This window comes from Oryx dammah, unplaced genomic scaffold (genome assembly GCF_014754425.2).
Source record: "Oryx dammah isolate SB20612 unplaced genomic scaffold, SCBI_Odam_1.1 HiC_scaffold_28, whole genome shotgun sequence".
In the NCBI taxonomy this organism is placed as follows: Eukaryota; Metazoa; Chordata; class Mammalia; order Artiodactyla; family Bovidae; genus Oryx; species Oryx dammah.
Window position 1 is genome coordinate 76,890,350 of NW_024070212.1, and position 22,486 is coordinate 76,912,835.

General features: G+C 40.2%; 1 protein-coding gene across 1 annotated transcript in view; it reads right to left on the bottom strand.

The window, feature by feature from the left end:
- Positions 1-12,044, bottom strand: part of PDE4B (phosphodiesterase 4B) — a 45,578-nt gene extending 33,534 nt beyond the window's left edge. The window contains exon 1 of the mRNA XM_040232659.1: positions 11,289-12,044. Within this exon, the coding sequence (XP_040088593.1) occupies positions 11,289-11,519 (231 nt within the window). The 5' untranslated portion in view covers positions 11,520-12,044. The remainder of the gene's footprint in view (positions 1-11,288) is intronic.
- Between the last annotated feature and the right edge of the window lie 10,442 nt (positions 12,045-22,486).

Sequence of the window (22,486 nt, forward strand, 5' to 3'; positions counted from 1 at the left end):
ACTGCTGTGAACAAGTACTACTCAAATTTTAGACTATATTTTTCAACTCTGTCAGTTCTTTTCGTATACTTAAATGATTATCCTGGCTCTGAAATAATCTCTTCTCCCCACTTTCACCTCCAGAAGTGAAATCTTTTACATTTTTTTAGTTTTCACATTCAAGTCCTGTATATCTTATAACAATGGCCAAAAAACTAAGCTTTCTTATTCATCCAAGAAATAGAAATTTTCATTTCCTACATTACATACTCACTTCGTCCTACTTAATAAGTAATGGTTGCTGCTGCTGCTAAGTCGCTTCAGTCGTGTCCGACTCTGTGCAACCCAAAAGACTGCAGCCCACCAGACTCCTCCGTCCCTGGGATTCTCCAGGCAAGAATAGTGGAGTGGGTTGCCATTTCCTTCTCAATGCATGAAAGTGAAAAGTGAAAGTGAAGTCGCTCAGGGGTGTCCAACTCTTCGCGACCGCATGGACTGAGTTTCCAGGCAAGAGTACTGGAGTGGGTTGCCACTGCCTGGTTAGCAATAAGTAAATATCAAAAGAGCTAAGGATAGACTATTAAGTATATTTTAGGCATGGAATAATTTCCCCTAGTAAATACTATCCAGTAGTCCCCTTGTATCAGTGGAAGATACGTTCCAAGACTTCTGGTAGATGCATGAAACCGAAGACTGTACTTAACTCTGTACATACAATGCTTTTTCTTTTACCAATGATAAAGTTTAATTTATAATTAAGCACAGTAAGAGATTAACAATATTAAATAACACTAAAATAGTACAGTTATAACAACATAGTGTAATAAAAGTTATGTGAATACAGTCTCTCGAAATATTGTACAAATTTAGTGCTTTCTCCATCTCAAGCACTTATCACACACTGAGGCCATAGCTTTTGCACCTTGAGGAGTAAAACTGGCACAATTTTTTCTTTTCTTTTTCACAATTTCACCAATAGAAGATTTGTTCTTACCATAGATATTAGCAACCTCAGATACAATTTTTTTTCTTTTCCTTATTAAGTGAAGAATTTTTACCTTTTCACTTAAAGGAAGCACATTTTATGACTTGTCTTAGGCATATTGAATTGCCAGCAGCACTACTCTTGTGCTTTTGGGGCCATTACTACATGAAACGTAAAATAAAGGCCATTTGAAAACAAGCACTGGGATACCAGAAAAGTTGATCGGATGACCCTCCTGGCTACTAAGTGACTACGGGCAGGATATGTTGGAATCACATGCCTCTGGGTGAGTGGAATGGGACAGTGCGTGATTTTACCACACTAATCAGAACAGCGCACAATTTAAAACTTATAAATTGTTTACTTCTGGAATTTTTCATTTAATATTACTGGACTGCTGTTGACCACAGGTTACTGAAACAGTGGAAAGCAAAACCACAAATAGGGTGGTGGGGCTACTACAAACCAGAGGATCAGTTCTTCCCAAGTCATTTTCCCTTCATTTTTTTCCTGTATCTTTTCATTTTAAGGATTTTAATAGCTTAAAATTCATCAATGTTTTACTGCAAGATATTTGCAATATTTGCTTAACTCAGATATCTACAAACACCAAAATTCATCTTGAGCTACCTAGACACATCAAAATGTATCTCTATCTACTATAAATGAGGTTTATTTGATTTAAAATGTTGACAAGGCATTAATTACATCAATATTGTTTAAATATGTAGCTGTCAACACTGTTAAACCCAGCCTCACCAAGATGTTGGTAACACAACTCAAGGATCCAGAAAGCATATTTGCATAATTTGGGCCACTGGGCAGAAACATTCTGGGGTGCAGGGATAGAGTTAATCTGAGATAACTGTCTTCATTTCTACTTCCTAAACTAATAGCTCTGTTGAGCAGCAGAGAAAATCGAAACATTGACTATTTTTTCACTAGTTGGTAAAACTCTCCAGTTTATCACCCTCAATTTCAGAGAGAGGAAAGGAAGAAATAGGAAGAAGTTGAGGGCAGTTATGCAAATCACAGGGTTTTTACTACTTAAACTTTGGCATTGGGATCAGTGGAAAAGCAAATGAGTATCTAAAGTTTTAAAAATATTGTCCTTTAATCCATTAATTTAATATATGGGAATCTAATCTAAGAAAAGAGTGAAGAAATACATGATTATGTTAACTGAAAAAGTTGAAAATAAATTATCTGTAGGGTACCATTTCAGTTACATGAAAATAAAAATATTAATCCTGGTTGCCTTAATGAGATTTTTTCATCTGATGATATATTAATTCAGATATATTATTATTCATATTTATTCAGAAGCTGAAATAGCAAAAAACAAAGAGAAGCAAAACAAAACAACCAATGTCAGGGTCATTTAAAGTAACTTGCCCCAACTATTTCCTGCTAGATTTTGATCACAAAAGTTTCAGGAATACTAAATTAGTTCTCTTTATTTGAAATGATTAAGACATGGACAGCTTTTATTCAGGAAAGGTAATGAGAAGGACAATGAGAAGGTTAAAAATCAATGCAAATTAAAATGAAGGAAGGCACGTCCCATATCTTTATTAAGCTTAATCAGCTTTTTGCTGAAGATGAAGAGCAAGTTGGATTTTGTACCTCAGTCTTCCACTAATTAACCCGATGACCCTGGAGAAGTAATGCCATACTAAAATTACTCTTCATTTAGATTGTGTTTTACATTTTACAAAGATCTTTGGAGCCTATTGGATATTTAATCCTCAATTTTTAATAATCCTCATCTATAAAATGAAGTCTTCAGACAGATATTTATGGGTCCCTTTTGGGCTCAAAGTTCTAGAATTTTGTCAAATGCAACCACATAGACTATAACAAAAAAGAATATATTCAAATCTTTTTGGGTTAGGTTTATTAACTTTTACCATCCATTCTGACCAAAAACAGTAGATAGTTGCCAAATTAATACTCCACTTCACCCTATCTGATTAGTTTTATCACACAGCCTATGTGGTAGGGTTAGACGGACATCTTTATTTAACTATCATACCTCTTCTTACTGTGCCCCAAACAACTGTTTAAAATTTTCAGGTATAAAATGCCAAAACCTCTTGTCTTAAAGGTAAATTCTTAAAACTGGAAACATCATTTTACCTCCTAGCATCTGTATTCAAATTTCATTTTTATGATTTGCTGAGGGTTATAACATTATGCACTCTGCTGTTAGTAAAGAGTGAAGGGAATTAGACCACAGAGAGTTTCAAATGACCATTTTTCAGATGACCATATTTTGAATAGTTAAAAAAAAAAAAAGATGAAATTGAGTCATGGAGATGAATTTTCTTTTCAATAAGTTCACTAAACTTCAGTCTCTGAAGCATTTGAAATGGGAACTAATTAGGTGAAGGAAATATGTGATTCATGAGTAGAACTGCCTGATTTATAGCTTTTAAACTCTACTTTCACAGAGAGAAAAAATTATCAGGCACTTTATAAAGAGAAAAAGATATCAGTCACTTCCCACAACAGAAACAAAAGAAACAGGAGTTTTACTGTCTTCTTCATTTCTAAATAACGTAACAGCCCTTTCTTTGTGGAAATACTTGGCTACTTTAAAGTAAATCAAACAAAGGAAGTTACAGTAAAATATCCAAGAGACTAAACAGCTTGGCACCAGTTGAGGGAAACATCACGTACAAGTGGGCAAGACAGAGAGGGGCTGGCAGGTCCCTGAAAAATGCTAACGTGGAGGGATGTGCAGAGATGCACAGCAGCAACTGGCATAGAGCCTTCTGGAGTGTGAAATTCACTGACCACGGCGCAAGTTTTTCCTGGCATCTTCTGGTTTGGTAAGTCCTAGCTTCCAGGGCTGAGCTATCTTAACTTGCTGAGCATACTTTTACTTGGAAGATGTTTTGGGAGAATAGCACAAAAGCAAGTTCCACCCTTGGCCTTTTATTTCATAGATAACAATAGTATGGATTGGGGGAACCTTCTAGACTGGCACAGACTCTAAAAGAAAAAAAAAGATGAGAAAAAAAGTATAAAAAGATGTAAAACAGAGATTTATTCCATGGACATAGTGTGCTTCTATTTTTCAAAACTAGTGCTCTAGGCTTAAATTGTACTCTAAATATAATAATTATTATTTTTTAATATGGAGAGAAAGGTTCCCCTTAAAATGGCTTATTTATTCTATTTTGAGAATATCTCATCTGCTAGCCAGAGGTACACCACTCAAAGGTAATGTTCCTTCATTTCTGCTTTTTTTTAAAATTAATTTATTTTTAATTGCAGGATAACTGCTTTACAATGTTGTGTTGGTTTCTGCTAGACATTAACAAGAATCAGCCATACACATACATATAACCCCTACCTCTTGAGACTCCCTCCCAACTCCCACTTTATCACACCTTTCTGGGTGTCACAGAGCACTGGGCTGAGCTCCCTGCGTCATACAGCAAATTCCCACTAGCTATCTATTTCACACACGGTCGTGTGTATATGGCAATGCCACTTTCTCAGTTCATCCCACCGTCTCCCTCCCCAGCTGTGCTCATAAGTCTGTTCTCTATTGCTGCCTTGCAAATAGGTGCATCACATTCCTGCTTGTTTTTTAGAGATGTGTTCACTTGGGGACTTTCAAGCGAGTTAAGCAGAAAGATTAAACTTAATGGATTAGCATTCAGTGAAGGAAATGATTCTGTAAATATCAATGCAGAACTATTTAAATTAAGTGAAATAGATTACACATTGAATTTATTACAAGGCACTAAACAACTTTCCAAATCTTTAAGTTTTAATAAGAGTAGAATGTGGAATACCAAATTACACTCAATAATACAACTCTATTTTGTCAAAGAAAGAATGACTGAAATAATGTTGGATAAAGAAAAAGCAAGTTAAATTTCTATTTCATCTTTGTATGAAAACCCAAAGAAGACAGTCTCCATGTTACTTGTAGGAAATTTTCCTGTATTAATTATTGCTACAGAAACAATGCTCTTCTGTTTTGTGGTCATACTGCATGCACTGAGAGGACATTGTATGGGATGAAATTGCCCCAGTTACTGGAGTGGGTAGCCATCCCCTTTTCCAGGGGATCTCCCTAACCCAGGGATTGAATCCAGGTCTCCCACATTGCAGGTGGATTCCTTACCAGCTGAGCTACCAGGGAAGCCCAAGAATACTGGAATGGATAGCCTATCCCTTCTCCAGGGGACCTTCCCAACCCAGGAATCAAACCCAGGTCTCCCACATGTGGGTGAATTCTTTACCAGCTGAGCTACCAGGGGAGCTCTATTTTAATCATAATAAAAATTTGAAGATACCAATAATAGCCTTTCTCCATGTTCTTTTTATTTGGGGGAGGGTAGATAAAAAGGGAATTAGAGGGCAGGCTAAAGTCCTTTAAATAAAACTTTACTGTCTTTCTTAGGCCAGGTTAGAGATCTTGAATTTAGCAAGCTGATGCAGTAGATTAGTTTAATATCATTATTTACAGTTTTCTGGGTGCTTACAACCATTTTATACAACTATGTTATTCTTCCCCCTTTTCTATGTTAATAGACACTGCTTTCCAGCCAAGAGCTGGAGGTTATTAATGGCCGGTCTACAAGCCCAGTGGGTTTCCCTGGGGGTTCAGATGGTAAAGAATCTACCTGCAATAAAGCAGACTTAGGTTTGATTCCTGGGTTGGAAAGATCCCCTGTAGAAGTGAATGGCTACTCATTCCAGTATCCTTGCCTGGAGAATTCCATGGACAGAGGAGCACGGTGGGCTACAATCCAAATGATTCAAAATGATTCAATTGTTTAAGATAATACACCTCAATAAAGACAGAGCTAGAACTCAAACTCATGGCTTATTCCCAGGCTCTTTCTACTTTGTTGCCCCCAGAACTTACATACATCTGAGCAGCAAGAAAGAAAAGTTGGATCAAAAGATTGTATAAATCCCACACTTGGCCATAAGAACTGATTTTTATTATGTTCTGCCCTCTAATCCAACATCATCTCTAACATTTGTGGCGTCACATATCATAAGTCTAAATATGTAAGAATATAAACTAAGCTACCTCCAATACTCCTACCTTAAGAGACATCCCTTCCTATGGAAGATCAGGTTGAATTTAGAAACCGTGAATGCCTTGGATATGGTAGTGCAGGGGGATCCAGCTTGTGGCCTATGCCATACCCCATTCTCTCTCCATGTCCCAGTACTGTCAGGGATCTTGTATGTGCCCCCACCCCGCCTCCCCCATATGTACACTCCCTGCTTGGACAGCCAGCATGTCTAAACTTCTCCCACACAACTCTCTCAAGCCAAACTGCTGCCTCATGGCCACTCTCTGGACCTGAAGTTATGCTTTCCTGCAGCACATCCAGGAAAGAGGCCTGATAGACCCTGGAAGTGAGTTCGAAGCCATTTGAGCAGAAATGTGGGAGTCTAGTGGATGCAGTATAGACTGGAAGGGGGAGCACAGGTGCTCCCTCGACCCCAGCAGCCTCTTCACCCCCTGGAGCAGAGCATAGCTGGACGAAGACTAGGCTAGGCTCTCTATGAGCACAGTGTCCAAGAAGCAGACTCCTCCTGCCCCAAGAGGGGCACTCTTCTAATCATGCCATTTGATTTGGGGCAAAGTGGAATTAACCCCTTTCAATAAATGGTTGTTGGCCTATCATCTTCCTAACAGAGGTGTGAGATGAATTTGTTGACCAATAAGGTCTATTCTTTTTCAGTTCTGCTAAATGCAAGATTTCCCATCTTTATTGAATATACAAGTGGACAGAGAATGACTCACCAATTGTAAGGAGGTCAACCTATCATGGTCATATTTCAGTGACATGCATCTTGGGTCCCAGGAGGCTCCAGGCTGGTAGAATTCTACGACTTTATTCCCTCCCACCCAAGGACACAGGCAATTAGTTGGCTTCACATTTGGTGCTACAGTACGGCCACACCTGAAGAAGCAGAAAAATAAACCTGCATAGCCGAGAGGACTCATTCCCCCTGTGAGTCTGTAGAAGACCTTCTGGTGCCCTTAGAGAAAAAGGCCCCTCCATCTCCCTTTGCCATCTTACAGACTTCCTTAGCAAATATTTACTGAAAGGCTGGGTTCCGATGCTCCATTGTAAAGAAGTACTGATACTATTCAGGTCTCTTTATAACAGCAGAACCTCCATTTTCATAGATAAGGCTCAAATCTTGTACTACACATAAAATAGCCCCAGAGCAAAGCTAGTTGAGAAAGAGAAAGGTAATGGGGGACTTTGGGGGTAAGTTAGATCAGCGACCAACTGCTTGAACATAGCTCCTTAGTGCATATCACAGTCTGTTCATCTTTTGAAAAACATTCAACATGTTGGGTACAAATGACCCCTTTGATGTTTTTCACCTGAAAATTTTAGAGAAGAAACTGCTTCTCAGTCAAATCTCCCCCTTCTCTGCCGGTCACAATGCCGCCTCACTGGGACTGTTCTGTGTCGGTCCTTCCTCAGCCACTGTTGTTGTAACTCTGTACTTTTCTGCCTGCGTATGTCAGTCAGGAAGGAGACAGGAAATTCTAGTCACCCTCATAGCAGCTGCGCCAGTCCTCCTCTCCTCCTCCAATGACGTCGGTTGGCTTTGGTGACACGAGGTCAGGAACTGAGCCACAGTGAAGGTCAGGAAGATAGGTCAGTGTTTATGCCGTTGTTGGGCTGGAGATCCTGCTGAGGTTATTTGCTTTCTTCCTTTCTATACTGTTTCTCTTTCCGTTCCTCTTTTTCTAATGTGGAGCCCAAGCATCCTGTTTTCAAAACATCTGACTGTTTTGCCACTGAGGCATTTCACTGAAGTGCAAGACAATTCTAATTCAAGAGGCGATAAAATTTAAAACAAAAATTAATGAATAAATGTATGCAGGCAAGCTGTGGTTGCAGAAAACAGCTCTCACACATGTAGCTGAACTTGGGCTGCTGGCAGAAGTTCACTAGACATTCTTCTCATCTTGAAAGACAATGTCTTTGCCTCGTAAACCTCCTGCTTAATCTATTCCATCTTGTAATTCTTGGGGGGAAAATAATCTACAATACTGAGCCACCTGACTGCATCTTTCTCTGTAATTCTGGAATTCCATTTGGCCTAAAGGATGAGGGAAATTTGAGCTAAGGAGAAGTCATAGAAACAGTTTGTTATCTAACTCTCTATGCTCTGAAGTTCACTTGGGACAGTTGTAATATTTGAGTCACAGCTTTCTTCAAAAAGGTTAAGAAAAAACAATAAACAAATACATCCCAAACCAGATGAACTGAACATATACTACTTGCTTTTCCTCTACTAGATGCAGTCAATATTCTATGATTTGCATGTAGACTGGCACACATCTATCTCCAAACACTAAAGCAAAACACTGGCTCTCCCATCACCACTTTTATGTAAGTTCAGAGGCTGCAAACAAAACTCAGCAGTCACTTTGCTGATCACAACTAGAGACACATTTTTTTTTTTTTTTGCAAAGATGTAGTGGATGCTTCCTAGGTGGCTCTCGTGGTAGAGAGCCTGCCTGCCAATGCAGGAGACAAAAGAGATGCGGGTTCAATCCTTGGGTTGGGAAGATCCCCTGGAGAAGGGCATGGCAACCCACTCCAGTATTCTTGCCTGGAGAATCCCATGGACAGAGGAGCCTGTCACACAGAGTCGGATATAACTGAAGCCACTTAGCACACTTAGCAACAGGGGATGCTATTAATAAATGATCACTTCTTGAACTTTTCCTACATATCAGGGGCCTTGCTAAGTGCTTCAGATGCATAATCTCAGTCTTCACTCAGCAACATAGGTACCACTTTTATCCCTGTTTTATAGAGAAGAAAACTAAGTCTTAGAGCAGTTAAGTAAGTTGGCCAAGGCCAAGTAGCTAATAAACGACAGAAACAGGATTTCAACCATAATCTTTTGACTCCAAAGCCCATGCTTTTCACATACTTCCAGTATAGAACATCTACACACTTACTTCCAAGTCTGTAACTCAGAGATTTGCCACAGCATCTTTATTCACTGAGTAAGCCAAAGATGACCAAACAAGACTACATCACAATGATAATTTTAAACAGCAGTTCAGATGAAATACTCAAATAATTTTGACAATATTTAAAATTGAATATGGAATTTTAATTTTACCAGAGATAATTCAGTTCCCCCTAAACTGGTATAAATCAAGTTCTTTTTGGTGGCCATAAAAATATTCTCATTATATTACATTATATGTGCTATGACTTAAGCTTCACCTGAGATGATTATCTGAATAATCAAGACTTTGGGGTTGGGGCTAAGTGGCTAAGTGAAAAGAGAGAGATCTTTGTAAAAACTGAAATTGACTTCTGCAGTCAGCTGGGCATTATTCATCACAGGGTAATTGCTTTGCCCTATAACCTCTCCAATGTAGCTCTAGAAACAGGTAAAGCTGCATGCCTTCTACTTAAGCTAACTGTGTCAACATTAAGGTTTAGCCCTTTCTTTAGGGTTAGCTCTATTCAACTTTCATTGCTTCCTGCACATGACACCATAAAGAGAAGCGGAAGCCCGAAGCATTTAGAATTCTCACTAGGACCTACATGGTCCCTGGTGTCAGTGACTCATGAACTATACATTGAGTATGAAATTATTTATAATAAATTTGCAAGACACACAATGTCTAATTTCAGCACTCCATACACTAAACTGGTTAAAATACATAAGGCATCTACATTCAAAATGAAAACTAATAGCAATTTGCAGTTTTTCAATGAGTAATCTTTTTCTGCCTCTAAAGCTAGGTGCCTACTTTATCTTAGTGACTCCAGAAGAAAGTTCAAGGTATCCTTTATGGTGAAACTTGCTAAACAACAAAAAACTACCCCTAAACACTGAATCTACATCTTGCATACGTATCAATGGTCACAAAATGCAAAGAACAGAGACTCTGTGAATTCTTCAAAGGGGGCTAGAGCCTGTGTGAGAATCATTCTGTGTACATGGACTCCAGTGTGGTTTGGAGAAGTGACACAGTTAAGCCCTTCTCATGGGGAAGCAGTTGGTAGAGATTTACAACAGCCTGGAAAAACCCAGAATTTAGCTTCAATTGAGAAATCCAGAGAAAAGTCAATAAATAGTTAAACCTCAACCTTTTTTTCCAGCTTGAATCTGAACTAGACTTTGAGAGAGACTTTTTTTTTTTTTCCCTTTCATTAACCAATAAACAAGAGTAAGAAAAGTCCACTCTCTGTGCACCCCCACTAAACTTTGGGATGTGATGCTTCCTCTGCTCAGATCCTTTGAGCAGGAGCCAGCAAACCTTGATAGGAAGGCAATCCTTTTAACCCCAGGAAAAAGGGAGGAGGGACACACATTCAGGGCTGGAAAGTGTGTTTGGCAGGTGTGAAGCAAAGTCTCTTCCCATCCCCAGAACTCTTAAGACAAAAGATAATACCTCAGGCTAGGATGATTGGGGATTTTGAAATGTGTATTTATGAGGGTGCAGAGTTAAGATTTCAATTAAAATAATAGATACATACACATACGTTCATATGTATATGTATATAATTAACATTCTATGAGAGAAAAATACAAACAAAAAGCAACAACTCTCACTTCATAAATTAGCACTCTAAATCCAGGCATTACTTAAACAAATGATATAATGGTAGACAATTAAAGCTCCCCAAAGCTAAGTTTTGTCTGGGCATTGTACATAAAACCATTTCTTTGCAATATGAGTGGGACTTCATTTCAAACGATTCCATTATGCAAAGCAGCAAACTTTAAAAAAGTAATTTTCTTTTTTGGAGACAAAATATATTGCTTCTTTTTTTAATCTTAGGTCATACCAGCATCAGAAAAGAAAGGTTTGAGAATCCTAGAATGTCCTTCTGAGAATTTCAGAATTTAGGAAACTTCAGGGCAAATCATTCTCGCCATTGCTATACAGAGGTCGCAGTATTTTCTTGTTCAAAAAACATATATAACACTTGATTGCAACACAACAATTTCACCTATGGATTCATTCAGATATAAAACAAAAAATTTTTTTCACTTGTATAGTGATTTGTATACTTCATAAACACTTCTCACCTTAAACACATTCCAAAAGACATCAATAAGAAAAAGGTTTGGTTTCTGGGGATTGTACTAAGGATAATAGCTTGGGCTGAAGCATCAAGACACAAGCAAAGTGTGGCATTTTAAAACAGAATAATCGGAGGCAGATCAACAAAGCTGACAGTCGAGTCCCCATGCATCTCTGCAGCTGGCAGAGGCCAGGGGAGCCCACAGCTCGCAGCGCGGTCACACTTTGATGAATAAAACGGTCATCTCTTACCTTGTTAGATGCCATCTCACTGACAGAGCGGTAGGTCTGTATGGTCTCTAGCTGGTCTAAGCACCAGTCCAGTTCCTCTAGCGTTTCCATTGCTAATTTTTGATAAGATTCTTCTGCAAACAAACACACAGACATGTAGTTAGGCTGGAGCGGCTGCAGACTGTCCATAGCCGAGTCACCGCTGCCGCCGCTGATCCCGGCGCTACTGAAGGTGGCCCCGTGCTCCTTCATTATTTGCGCGCCGACTCCTTCCTTTCAGCTCTCTCCACCAGGAGAACAAATCACCGTGGTGCTCTGCCCGGGATGGCTGGGGCCAAGTTTTCACCCCCCCGCCCCCGGGCTAGATGAGGTGTCTGCGATCTACCAAGAAACTTCCTCTGAGGAAGAAGGCGGGGAACCGGCTCTTAAAAGCTCATCTGCATACATGAGTCCTAAAACCAAAGGCAGAGGCAGTCAGTTTTCTCAGGCTTTCTGTGCCTTAGTCATCTCGGGATTCTTTAGGGTGCGTGATGTCATTTCTGAGTGTTTGCAATCTAGAGGAGAAATGAGGAAAGCGTTTTCTCATTTGGCTTTTCTTCTAAATGAAACGTACAACCCAAAAGTGGAGGGGGAAACTGACAGTTACGTTGAAAGGCCTGTGCATTCATTCATTCCGGGAGAATGTGCAAATGTTGGAGTAACCTTCAATTCAGCAGACACTGACCCACACAAGTGAGGGGAGAAGGCTAGTCCTCTGTTCTGAGTCTCCCTTTAAGTCCAGGCAAAATGAGGTCTCCCCGATAAGGCTTCAGTCTCAGAGACACTGTCTCAAGTTTTACGTGAACACATTTATTGGCCCTGGAGTCTAGGCAGTTCTTGTTATACTAAACAAAGCTAAAACTTCTCTTCTTCAAAACTCCCAGGATCACAGGGAAATTCTGAACCGGACTTTTAGGTGGAGCCAGACGTGACTGCAGCAGATTTTTTGATGAAGGCTGGGGGCTCAGATTTGTTACCATAGGAATCTAGGCTTTCTGTAAATATTTCTCAGTGGTCTGTTAAAAAAAAAAAATAGAGCATTGCTTTTAAGTTCATATTTTTGCTGGGTAATGAAACTCAAATTTTTAAGTGTTTGCAGTACGTCATTCCATACCCAAAAGTTTGTGAGTCTAAGCTAACACTTAAGGCTACTGAGTTAAGAACCCTATCTTAGTAAACACTGAAATGAATATTATAAATGCTAGATGAACTAATGATGCTACAGAGAGCTATAAAAACTATTTGGGCTCTCCTGCATATGTGACTGATATTGAGGGGAACAACATCCTTTAAGTCTACAGAGCTCTCTGGAATGGAAGCACACAATAGACAGCAATAAAATTAAACATTTCACATGAAATTCTATTATAAAGAAAAGATTCACATGTTCCTGTCATATTTAGAATACAGTTTTTATATGTTCATACAGAACTCCTAGGGAGACCACATAGTTTATTATTATTATTTGAGTAATTTTATGTGTGTGCCTCACACTTGAAGCAGAAAGGGGAATAAACACAAGAGAGATTCCAAGTGGCTGGAACCACTTAGCACAGACGCACATTTCAAAGAAGAGGTGTTTTGTTTATCCCCCACGTATGCTTACCCTTCAGGGAAACCAGGGGTTAAAATTCAATATCCTGTATGTCACACTTAAAAAGCCACAAAACCACTGGAGGTGACTTCCTCCTTTTTTTTCCACACTCCTCAAAAATGTGCAGACCAGAATTGAGGTGTTTTTAGTAAAACTCATTTCAAGCCAGACTCACACATGCCTTCCCTCCTTTCTTCCTCAATTTTGCCATGCTGCTTCAACACAAAGCATCTCCTCATTGACTCTCTGTAGTGTATCTGAAACACCCCCTCTTCTCTATTTCCTTCCAGAAGAGCACTTCATCTAAGGAAGCTTTTCCTGAAGTGACAGAACTCTCCCATTCTCCCTCCAGACCTCTCATAAAAAAGTCCAACCACTTCCTAATTCCTCAGGCTTCACCACCCTGGTATCTTCCACATCACAACCCGTGGTTCTCAGTAATTAAGATTAGACATTCACCAGGATGGTGGGGAGTGAGCAGCTTGTGTGGAGCATTTTGAATAGACTGATGTACAAAACGACTGTGGGATGATATGTTATATTTCTCTTTCAAGAAGAGGAAAAAAGGATCAGATCTCCACTCACAAAGAAAAACAGTAAGGATAGCAGTGAAGCCCTGAAGGAAGAAGAAAACTCTTCAGTGATCTATCAATTAAGTGCCATCACCACAACTCATTCCTTGTCTATTATACAGAAAGAGCACACACATGTTCCTAGAGTTGGGACAAGAGTGAGATGCCAGGGACATCCCTGGTAGTCCAGTGGCTAAGACGCCATGCTCCCAATACAGGGGGCCCCGGTTCAATCCCTGGTCAGGGAACTAGATTTCACATGCTGCAACTAAAAATCCTGGGAGCCGCAACTAAGACCCAGCACAGCCAAATAAATAAAAATAAATATTTAAAAAAATTAGTGAGGTGCCAGTGACTGGCTAACGAATATGGCAGGATCTTACTCCACTGCTTTCTCTTATTCTGGTCATTCACAATATTTTCTGGGTAAAAAGTTAAATTTTGAAGTAAATGAAAATTTGCTCCTTCCCAGATTCTTCATCCATTGTCAAGGCTTTCCTTATGCCCCCTTTGAGAGCCTTCTTATCACAGAAACTAAGGCAGGAGACACAGATGTCAGAGTGGCTTCAGGATGGGTGCATCACAACCCAGCTACTTATTGGTACGGCCAAAGGAAAGGATCAGTGCAGCTCAGGCTGGCCTCCACACTACAACTCTGTGGCTCCAGCACCAAATCTCATGCTTGGTACCTAGTAGACTCCCAGTAGATACTCAGAGGAATGGAAACAAAAGTGCCTGCCCAAGAAGCATGCAAATACTTGGGTATCTAGAGGCTGAGGATACATCTGGAGCACCGAGGAAAGAGCACCAGCTTTGGAGTGAACCTCAGGCATTTTGACTTTCTCTCCTACCACTTACTGCATGATCCTGGAACTCTATTTCCCACATCTTCAAATAAGGAGAATATCTATTTCATAAAGTTATAAAGGGGCTAAATGAGATAAAGTATATAAAATATCTCCATGATGTGTGTGTGTATATGTTAGTTACTCAGTCATGTCCAATTCTCTGTGGTCCTATGGACTGTAGCCCTCCAGGTTCCTCTGTCCATGGGATTCTCCAGGCAAGAATACTGGCGTGGGTAGACATTCCCTTCTTCAGGGGATCTTCCTGAATCAGGGATTGAACCCCGGTTTCTTGCATTGCAGGCAGATTCTTTACCATCTGAGCCACCCGGGAAGCCCCATCTCATAGGATAACCAGTTCTTAGTAGGTAATCAGTACACAGAGGTATAATTATTAGCGACAATAAAAGAAACACCCCAAACCTGGTTTGTGAGAGTGGGGAGGAAAGAGAAGAGAGATAGAAGAATTGCATATTCAATAAGAGGTTTTATAGTTGGAATCAGTTCCATAATTGGCTGGGACCAGTGAAAAATGCAATGCACGATCCCTTGTTCAAAAAGCAGGAAAAAGTGCTGTGAAAGATCTTAAAATGTGAAGTTTCTTTCTTTCTTCTGAAGTTGCTCTCTCTCAACCTTTTGTGGAGGTATTGTTATTTTTTCTAAGTAATCTGCTTATTATAAAATAGTTCTAGATTTACAGAAATATTACAGAGATAATAGAGAGTTTGCATCTACCCCATATCCAGGGTTCCTTATAGTTAATATCTTAAAATGGCACAATTGTCACAATTAATGAATGGCGTAGTGTGTTTCATTTACTCTTTAAAATCATGTTACTTCAGGCAGAGGGATACCAGGAGGAGAGTGCAGACCCCTGCAGGACCCCAGAGACCCTGCAGCCTCTGACTTAGGGCACATGTACAACTTACCAGTTGCTGGAGGGCACCTACCTGCCAACTTCCAAACTGTGTTTCATGCCCCAGGCCTGGGCAGGCTCTGGGGAAGTCAGACATTCCCCCTTGCCATGGTGCCAATGCCCCAAGCCCCAGAAAACAGGCTACAACCTCTGCACAAGGATGCATTAGATACCTTGGTTGGGGTGGACAAAAGGATCAAGACATGGCCCCTGTCTACTGTGGTACCACCATGCTAGCCCAGGGCAGGGACAGCTGCTCCCATGCCCCACCTAAGACTTTGCAAGGCATCCATGTCCAACTCAAACCCTCTCTGCACTTGAACCCAGGCCCTCACTGGGAGTGGACAACAGCAGTGGTCCTGGGATGGGGGAGGGGCAAGGGTGCTGGAGGAGCCCCAGGGCGACAAGGATCAGGGAAATGGGTGCTGAGAATACCTCCAGGGGAGACAGGCAGGTGGCAGGAGATGGGGCACAGCATGAGCTGATGCTCCAAGTCACCAGGATCTATGCTCCATTTTCCCATCAGACTTTACTTTAAAAACAGATCAAAGATAAAATCATCGCAAGTTTCAAGATAGACTATAAGGTCTTTGTGAATGAAGAGCCCTGTGCAGCTGTGCAAGTCACGTGCCCACAAAGCTGGTTATGTTCCTTTTCTTACAAAAATGACTCTGGGAAGGAAGGATGCTTAGCACCTCAGAAACAAGTCTCAAGAGGATAAGAGCAGATAATGGGACTATGTATGGTCATGGGGTGACCCTACTTGTCAAGAGTTTTCAGAGGGAAGAAGGAGCTGGGAGAACCTCCTTTCTATGTTTCCCTTCTTTTCCTCTTTCACTTCAACAAGAATGACAAAAGATTTACTTCCTTCTGTGGGTCTGATAAGTATTGCATTTGATGCTGAGAAACAGGAAGAAAGGATGAATGAATAATTATAATTAATATTAATCTGATAATTATACATGGCATTCATAAAGCTCTTTCCTCAAAGGAGCGCCAGGACACTACCCATTAATCCTTGCAACATCTCTGTGAGATAAACAATGAAGAGGTATGACTTATCTCTAATGCACCTTAAGGCACAACCTAAATCACAGGCTAAATTAACCGAGCAAGATTTCCGGGGTAAGACCATATCTTGGTCAATAAAACAGAGGATTCACTACAGGGCTGGAAATCCATGCATTCCTGAAATTGCTGTGTTTAAAGTGGCATCTTACCCTTGGGTCTTTTCTATTTCAAATTGTGTAATTGCTTTCCTGAATGTTGTCATTTCTCAAGTCTCCTCTTCCCTTTTCTGAGCCACCTAACACAGCTATTAGCAAAATATTTACCGTTCAATATTTACTCAGAAGACTGGCTTGGTTCTGGTCCCGCCTCTTGTTTCTGTTGGTAACCTCAGGCAAGTTACCTAAGTTTGCTGAGACTACATTTCTCTATCTGGAAAGTGAACATAAGAATACTTATACTGTTCTCACAGGGAATCTAAAATAGGAGAATCCACACAAAACCAGACTTTACCTTTAAGTTTAATGCACATTTTATAAATATCACATTTATTATTATAGAGAGGATATAGGTGCATTGGAGACAACTAGAAAATTACAGAGAAGCAAAATATTTGAAATGATAAAATGTCACATTTGACCAAGCAGAGGTCACTATTGTTATCCTCCTGTGTGTGTCCTTCATGTATGCATGCATATAGTCAAAACTAGACAACACTTGGAATTTCCCAGTGGTCCAGTTGTTAGGCCTCCATGCTTTCAATGCCAAGGGCCCGGGGTTTGATCCCTGGTTGGGAAACTAAGATCCTACAAGCCATGCATCCTGGCCAAAAAAAAAGAAAGGAAAATAGGCAACATTGTACAAACTGTTGTGTAACAGTCTTCTTTTTTAGTCAATGATCTCCCCTCTTCTACTTTAATAATTTTCCAGCTCAGCTAATATTTAGCTCATATTTCAGTATTCCTAGTTTTTTTCATGCAAATTCAGTAACACATGTGTGCGTATGTCTATGTGTGCTGGAACAGAGGTATTGGATGAGAGAGATGCAGAGAAGGGCAGAAGGAAAGGGCAATGAGAAACCTCAGCCTGGCCACAAATAGCAAGCTGCTCAGGGCTGGAAAGCAGGGAACCAGATTTTGAGCCGTGATGAAGTTAATGGTCCAGCTGGTAACAGACCTCAGGTGCCCTAAAAGTTGGCCCCACACTCTGTGCAGGAAAGCAGGATCTTATTACTGATCTCTGGGAAAAAATCAAGATGGGGGACCTTTACATAATTATATCATTTGGCTTAGAAGGCCTCAGAACGAGGGTTTCTCAATACAGATGAGAAAACCGGGGCTCAGAGAGGTCCCAAGTTTATATAATTAGCAGATGAAAGCATCACAATACACCCCCAATATAAATTTTCTATAAACTATATGTAAATGCAGTTTGTTTTTTATTGAGATATGATTGGCATACAAAAAAGCTGGGCATGTTTCATGTATACATCTTGATGAGTTTGAAGATAAGTAAATACCTGTGAAACTATCACCTTAAATAATCTCATAAACTTAACCATCACCTCTAAAAGTTTCCTCCCTCCTTCTTTGTGTATGTGTGTGTGTTTACACGTGTGTGATAAATAAAGAAGGTCTATCTTAACTAATCTTTACAAATATTATACAGCATGGTTAGCCATAGGTATCATGCTATATAGTAGGTCTCTAGGATTTTATTCACTTTGAGGATCTGAAACTATGTACCTTTGGATCAACACCTCTCCAGTCCCCCTTCACCCAGCTCCTGGTAACTACTACTCTCAGCTTCTATGAGTTTGAGTAATTCAGATTTCTGATATAAGGGATCATTCTAAATGCAATTTTAACACAGTTTTGTAGATATCAGAAACCAATCTGTCAAGATTCCCAGACTTTCTACCCCAACACAGGGTATAGAAAAGAAATATAAATAACCTTTTGTTTCTCTTCCCTGACAGCTCAGTTGGTTAAGAATCCACCTGCAATGCAGGAGACCCCAGTTCAATTCCTGGGTTCATTAAGATTCCCTGGGAAAGGGATAGGCTACCCACTCCAGTATTCTTGGGCTTCCCTTGTGGTTCAGCTGGTAAAGAATCCACCTGCAATGTGGGAGACCTGGGTTTGATCCCTGGGTTGGGAAGAACTCCTGGAGAAGGGATAGGCTACTCACTCCAGTATTCTGGCCTAGAAAATTCCATGGACTGTATAGTCCACGGGGTCGCAAAGAGTTGGACATGACTGAGTGACTTTCACAGTTTTGTTTCTCTGCCTCACATAGTCAGAACTCTTCATTAGAGAAGGTGGTACTATTTTCAAAATTGTGTGGTGGTTAGATCAATCAGAACAATTGCCATAGGCAAAGACAGAGAGGAATCTGATGAATGTAAACGCTGAGTAAAAGAAACCAGAGGTTAAAAAGCACATAAAATGTGATGCAATTTATATAAAATTCCAAAGAAGCAAAAATGAATCTATGATGTTAGAAGTCAAGATAGTGGTTCCCTTGGAGGGTTAGCAACCAGGCAAGAACTGGAGGGGGACTTCCATGGGGCTGACAATGATGTACTTCTTAGTCTAGATACTAATTACAAGAGTCTGTTCACTTTATGAAAATTCCCTGACTTCTAGTGATTTGTACACTTTTCCCTATCTTTCTTATGTTTTGTGTATGTATTCAACAGAGATACTCACCTAGGGAAAGTCCAGTTTAAAAAAAAAGAAGAAAAAAAAAAGAACAGGCTTTCTAAAAAGCTTGTTTCCTTTCCTTTCGTTGAACCATAGCAATGGGTAGAAACAGAATTTGAGTAAATCACACACAGCTCAAAAGGATATTGGTTGTGACATTGCATAGACCAGGATGCTCTTACCAACTCAAAATTCAGTGGAACATGATGTTTGGCCCGGCTGTCTACAGAGCCTGACTCTACAATTCATTTACTAGTGCTGTGACCTAGCTATGAAAATTAAGTGAAGCAAGGCATGCCAAGGCTTTGATATGAAGCTTAGTACCTGTCAAGAATGTTTTCCTCTACCCCAACTGCCCACAAGCCTCTGCCTTGTCCTGGCCACTTTCCCGAGGGTGTGTGAGTACTCAGTCACTCACTTGTGTCTGACTCTTTGTGACCCCTTGGACTGTAGCCCACCAGGTTCCTCTGTCCATGGAATTCTCCAGGCAAGAATACTGGAGTGGGTTCCCTTTTCTTCCTCCAGATGATCTTCCTGACCCAAGGATTGAATCTGGTGGTTTCTTTACCACTGAGCCACCTGGGAAGCCCGTTCCTGAGAGTAGATGGCCATATATTTGATAGGTGAGTTGGTAGAGTTTTGCTCTGGCCCAGGGGTTTAGTGGTAGGGGAAGACATAAAGTGGCCATGAAATCCTAAAGTCTGCCTCTAGATGCATGACCTTAGGTAGGAAACTGGTTCTTGATAGGTTAGAGCTTACTGGTTTCCACTTCTAAAATATAGAACTTGCTGAATTTGTCAAGCTGCATTCACCCAATCCCGATGGACACACCAAATTAAAGGACATTTAGATGTCGAGAACTGTCTAAGACAGTCACTTGTTCATTCATTTATTTCACAAAATATGCATTGAATGTCTAGCACACCCGAGCCTCCTGTTGGGGCCACAGCAATGAAGAAGAGGTGTTCATTGCACACTTTTGCATCTTCAGAACTGTCATTCTATAAAACTGGGTGCCTTATCATCTTCCTTCTCTCCCTTGCTCCCCACCCATAGCTTGTCCTGTACCTTTGTGAAAATCAGAAAAACTTGCTGTCTCTTAGCAGACATAGCCCTTGAGTAGAAAGCTTGAAAAGTGAGGCAAGGGCTGAATTTCAGCTCCCTTCACCACCTGGCTGAGTACCTTTGATCAGTACCCAAACTACACAATGACCTTTTGCAATGATCCAGCGGCACATGGATGTAAGGGCAAGCTAGCATGAAGCTTGCCCTGGTCACAGCAAAGCCTGCACTTTCAACCTCAAAACAAAGTAAACCCTTGATGTTGAAAGAAAGCATCCCAAGACCTCCACATTGCGAATATTATTAAATAACTGAAATAACATTAAGCAAGCCTCTGTAAAGTAACAATAAAATTAATTGGGTAGACTCATTGTTATCTTTAAATGCAGTTTTTGTAGATAAAATTTCTAAAGCAAGGGCTCCCTTGGGAAAAAATGTTAAAGAAGTCCTTGATGGAGAAAATTCTTCTTCTGATTCTTGGAAGTGAGAAGTGTATATGAATTGGATTCTCTACATCCAGCTAATAACTAGCTTTTTCCATAAGATTCTAGCCCTGTAGATGTCTTTCCTAGATTCAAAGGGCTTTGAATAAGTTAGCAGGCTTGTTTCACTCCTCGGTTCCTCCACAAAATACAATAAGTATTTGTTAAAATGTAAAAATATTTCACACATAGGGAAATGAGCCTCTTTTTTATTTAAAACAATTTGGCTATAAGCCTATTTGTTTAGTGATCTTGGTTATGATGTTTGGTTCTTCCCCCTGACAATTAACAATAGCTTTTCTTTTCATTAAGTCCAAAGGTAGATATTTTCTTTTGATAACTCTTTGGTAAATGACAAGCACTTGTGTCAGAGTGCAACTTTTCCAGAGGCTGTTGATTTAAACTTGAGTAAAACATTCTTAGAACAAACCCCAGGAACTGGAGAACACTCACACAGTGTTCTCACACAGTTCTTCCGAAGGCTATCTGTGAGCCCCAAATGGTCTTTCTTTAGGCAGGACTTTGTTAATGTGTCTTTATAAATATGAGGGAGTTTGCAATTGCACATGACAGGGATTTCACTTTGGGTGGATTCACGGAAGAAGAGGTTCACTGCCCTCAGGGAAATCACAGTGAAAAGTAGGTCATTTTGATGCTGATCTCCTCAGCAAACTCCTCTAAGACTATGAGTTAAAAAAAAAGAACACCAGTCACAACTAGCTTTTGTATATACAACTTGACAGTTTACCAAGTGTTTTCACTTGCAGATTTCATTTTTTCCTTGAAAAATAAATCCCATGAGATAGACAGCATTATTATTATGACATAGATTTTCCATTATGCATGTGAGAAATTTGAGGCCTGGAGATGTTTAATAATTTGCTCAAAGTCATCTGATGAAAGACAGAGAGAGAGAGAGATGAGAGATGAAGAGGGAAGGAGAGAGAACAGAGAAAGGAAGGCAGCAGCAGGAGAACCTAAGTTCTCTGATTGTGAATTCCAGGATCTTTTTGGCTAAGTCAGGAGGTCTGTCACAAATAAACGGCCCAACTTTCTCTTCTTTCACCCCAGGTAAGATTGCACAAGGAGAAACTGTCTCTGACGTGCCCGCCTCATAACTTTGTTCCCTTTCAGTGTCTTTACCCTTGCCAAAGCCTGCTCTCCAGAAGGACTCTGACTTTGGCTTCACTTACCATTGAGAATCTGTACTCATTTATGTAACAACACGTACCACCAATGTGAAAGGGTGCCCAAGGAACTTAATTATCTACCCATGTTAGTGTTAAAGGCAATGATACAAGAAAGCCTTCAGTCATGGAGGTCAGTTTGTGTCCAATTATTTTTCTAATACAAGAAATATATACAAGAAATATTTATGAAGAATATGTGCTCATTCACTTTAGCTGCATCCCACTCTTTGCAACCCTATGGACCATAACCCACCACGCTCCTCTGTCCATGGGATTTCCCAGGCAAGAATACTGGAGTGGGTTGCCATGCGCTTCTACATCTCCTGAACTGCAGGCAGATTTTTGTTTTTTACTGCTGAGCCATCAGGGAAGGCTGTTATGAAGATTTTAGAGTAGAAGTTAAAAGCTGGTCTCTGGAACTAGACAGTCTGGGTTTATATTCCCTTGTTTAACCTTAGAGAAGTTAATTCTCTGTGCCTCAGTTTCCTCACCAATGTAATGAGAATAATAATGATGTTTATATAATGGATTGTAGTCTTTAATTAATTAATAAATAAATGTAAAGTGCTTAAGATAGTCCATGGTATAAGTACCAGATAAATGTTGGCTTTTGTTTGTTGAATATGAAATATTGTTTGTTGAACAAATATTTATGCAATGAGTGGAGTTTTTGAGCACCTATTATGTGGTAGAAGGAAATGGCAACCCTCTCCAGTATTCTTGCCTGGAGAATTCCATGGACAGAGGAGCCTGGTGGGTTACAGTCCGTGGGATTGTAAAGAATCAGACATAACTGAGCAACTAAC